Below are 10,849 nucleotides of genomic sequence, written 5' to 3'. Positions count from 1 at the left end.
AATTTAACAGTTTTGCATAGGGTTTTTTTCCTCTCATGCTTTTCAATCCCTTGATTACTAAACTCTACAAAAAAAAAAAAAAATATATAAAAAAAATGTTGTAGTTTTTAACATGGCACCAATAAGGGCTAGACAAAACATAACCACGCTCCAACAATTATGGGCAAAGTATAGCTAGGCCAGTTTAAAGATACCATCATTTTTAGACTCTAAATGGCAATGTATATTAACCCAACAAACACACGTAATGTAAGGTTGGCAGCTGTCTATTCTAGTTTTTCAGTAACGCAAGTTTTTCTTTCAGTGGCCATACTAATGACCATCAGCTATGTCTCAAAGGAAAATCAACGTTGAGAACTACAAGACTGAAAAAATCAGGAATGAATAGTAAAGCATACTTTTATATAACCCTACTATTCTCACACTATTTATAGTCGCTTATAATGTTTTCTGATGCCTGTTTTCACAGTTAAGTACACAATGTATTCTCACAGTCATAAAAATAGTGGCATGTTTAAAGTGACATTTAACATGATGAGAAGAATATTTTGAAAAGAAACTAAAGGAATGACTTTAGTAGAACACACAGTTTAATGGGGAAAACAATCACAGGTACTGCACACTACAATTCATTTTTGGTGCTGTTTGCAGAGGTGGTCCTCTGGCCTTAAATACAACACACAAACTGTTCATTAATAAGGCCAAAATTAATGCACTCGTTTTGGCAAGATTCCAGTTGAATCACAGTAAGACACACATAGTTGGAACCTGCATGTCATAAATTAAAAATTTATAATGAATCACTGAATTTCACCGGGTGCACTCTTGCTTGTGCTGTCGATCAACATTTTGCAATTAGTCTGATGGGTCAGGTATACAAATAGAAACTGAAATGTATTGACAATTTCATGTCTGTCATGTACACCTGTATAAAAAAATCAGCCACATTTATCATGTCTGTCAGAATGGTACATCTCTACATAGTATTGTTAATAACATGGTTTAACATCATAATTTAAATGCATCCAGAGCAGTATAATTCATGATATAATGATTTGGTGATAGGTACATTTATAAAAACTGTTATTTTAATAATTAATTATTTTATTTTCTATAACCACTTCATCAGACTGAGCTACTATAGGAGATGCTGTAATTGTTTTCGATCAACCAAGCACACTGTCATTGAAAGCCAAACACACAACAGCCTTCTGATGGCCACTGTACTCTCGCTTGATTTCCCCTGTCTCCACACACCACAGGCGTGCCAGGTTATCTGAAGAAGCTGAAAATCAATGTGGAAAAAGTATTATTGAGAAGGAAGCACATGAACAATATTACAAAAGAGCTTAAGACAAAGAAATATGCTAAACATACTGTCGCTGTCCCAAGAAAAAAAAATGCATCTTCAAGTTTCTATATGTTCATCATTTGAATGCAACAGCTGTCCTTCACATTGTGTGAACATTTCATGCGGACCAATAGGAATGCTCCAAAATTACTTGGAAAAAAAGTTTAGATTATTTCCATCTCCTGTAACCTTACTATTTTGGAGATACATGTCTTTCTTTGAACTGCAACGATATACAACGAAAGAAATCCTCTATAACATTTTCTAAAATTTCTCTAAAAAGTTTTTAGACCATTAAAAAAATGTGACACCATCTGTGGTTCAGATTGCATTTTGTTATGAATCAAAGCCATTAAATTTGAAAGGCAAAAAGGTCATACTTTCTAATCTCAGTTAAAGTAGATGCTGTAACATTGTATAGTTTTATCCGATGTAGTGTAATGCCCTCCCTCACTTGGTTATTAGGAGGAAGTCCTGACTATCCTTAAATGTCTAAAATGACAGAAATTAAAAGATAAATGATTCTAAAATACCAGAAACATTGGATCACCATAAAAAAATTGATGCTTTGTTTTAGCTTGTTAATACACAAATAAGGCATGCTTCATGTGTTTCCTATCTCCTTATAGCTCAACTTCTCAGGTCAGATATTATTCACAATTCTGTGCCTACTCCAATTGCTCACCTGTGACAATATACTGCGAGTCCCCAGAGAAGGCACAGTCCCACATCCAACCACGAGAAGTTTCTCCAGGGTTGTTGCTTTTAATGCTCAACTCTGTCATCAGTGAGAAATTTGAGGTCCTCCAGATCTTACAAGTCTGGTCAGCAGAACAAGTGGCCAGCAATCTACAGCAGAAGTAAAAATCAGTTAAAGTTGAATTAAATACTATTTGTACTAATGAAAATACAACCTAAAAATTTTCACAGTGAGATAAAATTTTTCACAGTGTAATACTAAGCAAGTTGGTATCTGTGAAAACATATTTTGAACCATGTGTTAGTTTATAAAATAACTATAACTGGAAACTATAGAAAAATTCAGTGTTGGAGGTCTACAGCATCAATGACTGTTGTGCGCAAATCAGTATACATGTAAGCAACTGATTATATTACATTAATGTTATTCTGGTAGTGTACAGAAAAAAAACATTGAAGGCTGGAACAAAAATCATCATTTACATACAAAAAAGAGCATTTTTATGTGAAAATTATGATGATGCAGCAGAAAAAAAAATTAAGGAAGATATGTATCTTGCCCTGTTAGTAGAAAATCTGCCGAAGAGAAACACTTATTTTAAAACAAATAGCGAAATATCTACCAATTTAGAAAACAAATCTGCAAAAAGTATTATTAAAGTACTTACGTTGAGTCTGGACTAAATTTACAGCGTAAAGAATAACGTTTGTGTGCAGGAATTTTTGTCTTGGGAATGAGCTGCGTCACCTCATCACCAATTCCGCCTGCCAAATTCCAGACATAGCAGTTGCCCTGTGAAAGAAAACAATAGAACCCATTCAAATAATAACCTTGGCATTAAATACAAAAGTTAAATTTTCACAAAGTGTCACTGAATTGAGAGTATGGAAACCAACCGAACTATTGACAGCTGCCATGTAGCTGGCATCAGGATCAATGTGCACAGAGTTTACAGACACCTCTGGTTCTGGAATGAGCTGCTCATTGTGATCCGTTTTAAGATCCCATATGTGGATCACACCACTCTGGTCCCCAACAAATAATTCAGCCTTTAAAAAAGAAGTCATTTATTAAATCAAGTATCAATCAACATGAATGAACCATTAACTCCCTCTAGATGTTAAAACAGGGGAATTACTTACTTGGTTGGGATGGAGACACACACAATTTATAGGAGCATTGACCTGGAAAATTCTTTGACACTGGAGATTTCTTGACCTGTATGAATAGAGTGAGTGTTAATATTCTGATACAAATACATATCACATACTTGGAACACAATGCCGGCTGGGTGGTAATTCTTTAGCACCTGAGATCCCATATACGTGCCATGCAGTCCTCCCCTCCAGTGTACATCCATCTCCCATCCTCATGGAAGCCAACTGATGTAATGTTTTTGCTAACACCATCATAATTAATTACTGGGTTTGGATTGTTTGAATTAAGATCATACATTCGTATATGCTGATAACCTGTGAAATAGAAGAATACATTAAATATATCCATTTCATTAATGTCATTTGCTGCTTAAAGTGAATATTTCTGAAATTACCAGCTGCTGCAATCATGCTTCTGTCAGGAGTAACTTCAAGAGAATTAACCTGCTGATGTTGGAGTTAAGTCATATTTTAATTAGTGTAATATAAACCCAATTTTCTAGAGAATGACTGAACTCATGAGATGTAAAGAGATATTCAGAGTGGTTTGATGTTAAATGGTGCATTTTAAAGCCAAAATCCTGTGTCAAATCTAAGATAAAACAAGTTCAAACACAACAAATTTCTATTTTTTTCATGGGAAAAAAACCACTGACGAATGCTTCAAGCATCTGAATCGCCATGAATGGAAACAATGCTTACAGTTTTATAAAATGCATAATTAAAAATAATAATAGTGTAATTTTTCTTTAAGTGACAGATCATATTATTTTATTCCTATAAGATTGGAAAAATACATTAATAAATATATCCTTCAAAATGAATATTTTACATAATGAAATTAATACATTAAAATATGAATAACTGAAAGGAAGTATATTGAAAGAAAAAAAATGTGCTAACAGTTACTTGCAGGTTTACATTAGCTATAAACTTCTCAAACAAAAAAGGATACAGAATCCTGATGCTGGACAGTTCTTGTGCATATCCCACTGTGTGCTTGCCAGAATCGCACTGTGTGGTCATATCCAGCGGTGGCCAGGATCACTGGATCACTGCCGACCGTGCCTTGGTTAACGTTCATGGTTAATCCTGCAGTGTGAGGGGACAGAAGTCCTGGCCTGTAGACATAACGCTGAAAACAGTAAAGACCTCGCAGTGATGCTCCTTATCTGTGCAACAGTCAACAACACCAATCGCTAGCTTGAGTTGGCAAATTATATTCTATATTAACGAGAAGCGTGTATCTTGTGAGAGGAGAAAGCTGATAAGTTTGAAGTGAAAGAAACCACAGATAACCTTAAAAAGATCGTCCTATAAACAGCGTAATTAAAATGGAAAATACATCAATAAACGTAATGGTTAGCCGCTCTTACCTCTCAATTGATGCACGGTCAATCAAAATAAACCAATAAATAAAATAATATTAAAACATTATCTGCTGTTTCCACATTATTTACAAGTCCAGGATGACTCAATTAAAATCTTCCCCCTTGAAACAGACAAAGCGTTCAATCGTTCCGCCTTATAGAAAGAACAACTGCAGTTATAGAGGCTCGCTGGAAATAATCACGTTGTTTATTTTTATGCAAAACATATATTTCATAAATATACAAAAGATAACACAAAATACAACAACGTATATACAATATGATAAATTATTACATTTTAAATTACATTTAGTGCCCATTTGATCAGGTCCACTTACTTCACTCTCGTCCTGCAATTACAGGCGTATTTCACCCGTTGCTCTGCATACTTTGCTAGTCCACTTTCATCCTGTTCTTCAGTGGTCAGAATCCTTATTCTCCAAAGAACCAACACACAGCAGGTATGATTTGGGTGCTGTTTCAAACCCAGCTCTACAGTGACACTGACATGTTGGGGAGATATGAATGTGTTGCACTGGTATGAGTGGATCAGACACAGCAGTGCTGCTTAAATATTTAAACACCATCCCAAATTATCCAGCCAACAATATAGATGTGTCTAATACAGTGGACAGTGAGTGGAGTGTTTAAAATCTCCAGCAGCACTGCTGTGTCTGACCCATTTGTACCAGCGCAATACATGCCTCCACCACAACAGGCAGGATACAGCAGTGTGATAATGATCCAAGACCCACATAATATTTGTTGTTGTTCTATGGGGGACCTGATCACTGAAGAACAGAGTTAAAGAGGGCATGATGTATGCAGAGCAAAAGACAAAAAAATGCTTGTAATTTTAGATCTACAAAGTTCCCTTATATGGTAAGTGAATCTTATAAAATGGAAACTCATAGAAACTGAAAAATTAAATGTTAAATCGCTGCTAGCATTGGTCTGTGCAGCACTGGAATTTTATCTTATGGGGTGATAGAGCACAATTGAGGCTTTTGTGATGCTGAACAAATAATGTAACATCACTGCCTTAGATCAATATTAAATAATATTAACACTAATGTTTATGAGCCTAATACAAAACCGAACCCTAACAAAAAGTCCTACCATCTAGAGAAACACTTTCCTATAAGAATATAATAACACAGCAAAATGAAGCAAACAACCTTCAAGAAGGCATGCAGGATGAGTCCACAAACTTTGGGCCATACAGGGTATATGCATTCATTTAACATTATAACTAATTTTAGTTCATACCCTCTGTTCCACATCAGTTAGAAAACACACTCAGTTGATTATGGCAGACATACTCTGCTTCACTTCCACTGGATCAGCATGAGTACAAGAAAGGATATTTGCCCTAATGCCACGGACATATTTGGTAGACGGAAAAACCTAATAAAAAATACAGGTTAGGAGTAGTTTTATTGAAAACTACCACTTCTGAGAACAATACTTCAGCTGTAGTTATCAACTGTAATAATGATCATTGCTTTCATATTTAGAATTATCATTCAATCACAAAAACTGGGATGTTTAATTAAGATTCAGAGCATATGAAAATGTACTAAACATAACATTACAGTATATCTAATGAGTTATAAAATATGACTGCTATAGAAAATATACTAAAACACTACTTCAAATTATTTGCAGACCTCTGATAAAGATTAAAAGAGTTTGATGAATGCTTGGGACTGCTATATTAAACATGAAAAAGGACCTCATACCTTGAGATAAATTTTGCACCTTTCCAGAAGAAACCTCCACTTCATAGTAATTCGCTGTTGCTCTGAGAGACACATGAACTCCTCAGACTAAAATGGAAACAAACATTAATTATAAACAGAGCTCTTTCTAGAACAAGTTAACTGTATTTTGCTTTTGTGCAGGCTGGATCACCATATTTCTATATGCCTCTTATATTTATAACTTATAAGTTATAAATGCACTCACTGTGCATCCTAGTGATTTCTCCGCAACGGTGCCTGAAAGACTGCAGGCTTTCAGAGTGCCAGTGTGATCACTGATGTCCACCCACAGATTAAATTCTACAGTGGTTTCATGTGGTTGTCCTTGATTTGGACATGATGTGTTAGTGCAAGTTCCAATGTCCTCATAAATGTAAAATTTGCATCTGGCACTGTAACATAAACATAATTAATTGGAACACAGACCATGTGGAGAATATGGATGTCATAAAGCAGACTGCGATTACAAATCAAGCATTTCAGACTTACCACCTGCTGCAAATGATTCTGGAAATGGAGGAATCTAATCCAAGAGTTGTGATGAATGCATAAATGACACAATGGAAGATATTAGAGTTTTCTTGGGCCTTAGCTTTAATTTGTTTTACTGTCAGCACATCAGTAATTGATTCCACTGAGAAAAAAAAGAAACAATACAATTTTAATGTTTAATGTTATGTTTTTTTTATTTTAAATGTAAATATAAAAACAAAAATATATTGATGTGAAATTACAAGGAAGATCTTCTCTCATTTCTATGTCTTGCTCATCTAATTGTCCAAATTCTGATAATTCTCTTGCATAACTGAATAGCTGGTTGGCTTCAGCTGTATCTAATAATAAAAGAAAAGAAAAGAAAAGGAATTACCTCATTGCAGTGAAAAATGCAGCAATTTTTTTTTGTAGAAATGTTTAAAAAAATGAAGCAGAGTGACATACTCACCAGGATTTATGGTAATAATTGTTTTTGATGTAGCTGTTGATACCATGCTGTTACGAAAACTATCAAAGCTAATGCGAGCATCCACTATAAAGAGCACTGAAAGAAACACAACTGTTAATTTAAATGAAATTCTACGTGCACATAGAATAATGGACAAGTTACTGTAAATTACTATACCTGTTTCTTGTGGTGTCAGTGTTTGTAAAAGCTGAATTGTCTCTTGGTCCCAGCTATAGTTTTAATAAATAGTAGATATTATATTGTAATGAAGAAAATGTTCTTTGGAAATTAAATTTAGACATACCATATTAAAGGGAATGTTGCCAAAGTATTATCAAAGAGCTTAATCTCGAGCCTCTGCCCATTGCGTCCATCTGACGTAGTGAAGTGCCTCGACTCTCCAATCTTTTGGTAAATTGAAACAAATTAGCTTCAAAAATTAATTTTACAGTTTATATTTTTAGTTTTTGAGGACAACTGACAGTTTCTTACAGATCTCACAGCAGCGAGAATGTTAATGAAGTTTCCATCCAGGCTTTGTCCATTTGCAGTAATGTCACCTAATGAGTAAAAGTCCCTAGAGTCCTTTACTGGAATGTGGAATAGGGGCAGGAGCCTGGTTTCTGTTTCTAGGTCTGAACACATCCTTATGGCTGAATGACTTTCTGTCACCAACAATCTGTAGAAACTGTGAAAAACCATAGAAACTGAGGGAAAATGCACCTGCTACACATCTGTTCTACACATATTTTGTGAGGTTGAACAAACATACACAAAAAATATATATTCAACGTTTACCTGCTAAAAAGGTCAAGTTTCTCAGGGTCATGTATGAAATTTACAAAAATGCAAAACTGTAATATTTACCTTGGGGTTGAAGGACAGAATCTGTCTTCTTTTTCTGGATCTTTGATAACAACAAGGGGGTTTTCAATCACCACTAAAAAGCAAATAACAAAACTGAGCTCCATCTACATAATTTCTAGAACTATGCAGAGAAACCCATGCTAATACAAGTGGTGCCTCACCACAATCTCCAACTTTGAACCGGCTGCAAAGTCCAAGAACATATTCCTCTTTGCCCCATGCAGACACATTGATGAAATGATCTGGGGTGTCTTTAATAGTGAAGCCGAAAGTAAATCGTTCACTCCCTACATCTGGAATGAAAAGCACAATTTCTAACAATTAACCCATATAATTGCAAGTAAACATTTTGACATAAACTAAAGAAATTAATAAAGATTTTCTGAGCAATAAAACAACCAAAATGCAGGCATCTGGCCTGCCATGAGTTCCTGAACCTGGGCTAAGCAAACATAAAATTATGAATTACTCCTTTATGTATTTAACTGTTCAGAGGGAACTCACTTCTTCTGTCTGGAAATCCTCGTGCATCAGTCTTTCCAATTATAACCCCAACCACATTCTAACAGAAATGGAAAGAGATTTTAACTTATTTAATAACTGAAAAGAAAAAAAGCACATGCTTTTAGTCTCTGTATTTTGTATATACCTTATATATTTTTAGGCATGCTTTAGTCAGTATATTTTATATATGGAATTATAAATAAGTACTACATACATATTTTTTTATATGCATAACTACACAAATGAGTGATAACTACATTTATTCAGTTACATAATACTGACTGTTAATTGAACATTAATAATACTGCCACGCTTACTCAAATATGTTTTGTTCTAGCCCCTTAGGTATTGTTCAGTTCTGCAGATTCAGCCCCTTGGCTGCTTGGTTGTTGCTTACATTTGCATGAAAAAATGACATGTTTTCTCAGTTTTATAATCTAACCATAACCCATTCTCAAGAGGAAATAAATTTAAATATGGCTTTGAATATTTACTCAGTTGCATTTAAAATGTAACTGATACATTTTAGTGTTTAATTTTATATTGTTACATGCTTGGTTATCTGTGCAGCTTTGTGATTGGTCAAAATACTGATTTGGAAATTTTTTGCATTATGTTATACTAAAAGGATCCAAATAGTGTATAGAACATCAGTCCCTGTGCTGACAGAAACTGGGTGTCCTGAGAAGTTCCACTGCACTCCTAGAAGTTACTCAGTAATATCATTTGTGCTTCTAAACTGTGTAAAGGTCTTCAGAAATTGATTTAAACCTGAGAAGCTTCTAATTGGCCAATTGCCATATTAGGAATTGTTTATAGCAACTGTTACTCTTGATACAATGGGAAAATTCCCATTGGGAGACTTCCAAATACACAATTGTGGACCTCTACCTCCATATGTCTGGTTTCTCCTGGGCATTGGAAAAACTGGCAGAGTAGAACCAGAAATAAGATAAAGTCTCTTAGCTATTTGGAAATGACTTCTTGCTTAAATAAAGTGCACTGCCTGATTTAAATACAAAGAAGATATGGTGACATAAACTGTGTGAATTTCTGAAAACTTAGTTTGAAAGTTTGTAGTTAATTCTGGGCCTCGACTCTACTGGAACATTTAGCTAGCTACTTCTGTAAAAAAATTAATTACTAATTTACTTGGGTTAGGATTTTAACCAGCAGTGGTCATAACACATCTCAAACAGGAATTTACCAAATGATGCTAATTCATTAAAAAGTAACACCAACTAAAGAACTAATTAAAGTCTCACCGGGTGTGTGATATTTGGGCTTAAATCAGATAATGGAACGCAGTTCTGCAGCGAGTCATATGCCATCTTTGCACCTGAAACAAAGAACATCCTCGTCAGAGGCGACCGTTACACCAGCAGTGTTGAGGTAACGGTCAGCAAACGCGAAGGTTTTGTAGCAAGAGACGGACTTTTGCTCGGTTCTCATGGACTTAGATATAACCATCAACATTAAAACACAAACAGACTCGGATAGATAGTTTGATATGGTTGTGTTATATTAGTGTTTACAGTTGAAAACCAGACACAGATTACCTGAGTGAAATTTGAGTGAAGGTGAAGCTTACAGCGCGAGTGCACCGAAAGTGGTGACGTCAGTGAAGCCGGTGAATTATGCTGTGTGGCTGAAAAGTGGATACTCGATGTTTATACGCACTTGTTCAATAGGATCATCTGAAATCATGCATTTTGATAGTGAATATGCCCTCAACCTGAGTCAAAATATGATTGCATTTAGACACAAGAACAAAGACGGTCGTGTGGAGGGCGACATTTCAGAGTCCTTTCGCTTTATTGGAGCCTCCACTTGGAAAAGCTTGGTCAAGCCAGCCCCCACTTAGATTTGGTGGAACGTCGTATTCTGAACATTACGGTAATAGCGTGCAGAGGAACAAATTTCTAAATAAAAGCCAAAAGTCAATGACAGGAAATGTATGTAATAATAAATAATTTTCTAAACAAATAATAAATGGATAAACAACAAATATTTGCTATTTTGTGGAAATGATGAAGATTTTAGGACATGACTCTCAAGTCACTCTGATGTGCCATTTAAAAAAAAGGCCCTTTGTGTAGTCCTATGTCTGTAAATTTATTTCCAAATTTAAATAATTATTAAAAAGAAACCTTTAGTTTGCACAGAACAATTTCACTTCATAATCATAGTACAA

At 34.9% G+C, this 10,849-nt stretch overlaps 2 protein-coding genes across 4 annotated transcripts; both read right to left on the bottom strand.

Annotated features, from left to right (window-relative positions):
- Positions 1-578: 578 nt before the first annotated feature.
- Positions 579-4,721, bottom strand: mlst8 (MTOR associated protein, LST8 homolog (S. cerevisiae)). Of its 3 annotated transcripts, none has more exons than XM_066666592.1 (9): positions 4,585-4,721; positions 4,164-4,329; positions 3,604-3,655; positions 3,361-3,523; positions 3,194-3,269; positions 2,948-3,100; positions 2,719-2,843; positions 2,037-2,200; positions 579-1,285 (listed from the first exon to the last, which is right to left on the bottom strand). In XM_066666592.1, the coding sequence occupies exons 2-9, from the start codon at positions 4,290-4,292 to the stop codon at positions 1,167-1,169; spliced, it is 981 nt and encodes a 326-aa protein (XP_066522689.1). In that variant the 5' UTR covers positions 4,293-4,329; positions 4,585-4,721; the 3' UTR covers positions 579-1,166. The 3 variants fall into 3 exon arrangements, with proteins under 3 accessions (XP_066522689.1, XP_066522691.1, XP_066522690.1); XM_066666594.1 differs by having other exon boundaries at positions 4,164-4,300; positions 4,585-4,718; XM_066666593.1 differs by having other exon boundaries at positions 4,164-4,343; positions 4,585-4,703.
- A 1,126-nt stretch (positions 4,722-5,847) lies between these two features.
- Positions 5,848-10,462, bottom strand: meiob (meiosis specific with OB-fold). The gene is made up of 14 exons (XM_066666591.1): positions 10,215-10,462; positions 9,921-9,994; positions 8,656-8,713; positions 8,313-8,444; positions 8,152-8,224; positions 7,777-7,972; positions 7,589-7,689; positions 7,462-7,514; positions 7,285-7,380; positions 7,076-7,174; positions 6,831-6,975; positions 6,547-6,733; positions 6,321-6,407; positions 5,848-5,985 (listed from the first exon to the last, which is right to left on the bottom strand). Exons 2-14 carry the CDS (start codon positions 9,984-9,986, stop codon positions 5,878-5,880), a joined length of 1,401 nt encoding a protein of 466 aa, XP_066522688.1. The 5' UTR covers positions 9,987-9,994; positions 10,215-10,462; the 3' UTR covers positions 5,848-5,877.
- Between the last annotated feature and the right edge of the window lie 387 nt (positions 10,463-10,849).

The sequence above is a fragment of the Hoplias malabaricus genome, chromosome 3 (genome assembly GCF_029633855.1).
Source record: "Hoplias malabaricus isolate fHopMal1 chromosome 3, fHopMal1.hap1, whole genome shotgun sequence".
NCBI lineage: Eukaryota > Metazoa > Chordata > Actinopteri > Characiformes > Erythrinidae > Hoplias > Hoplias malabaricus.
Note: the sequence above shows the minus strand (reverse complement) of the source record. Positions and strands in the feature narration are given on the sequence as shown.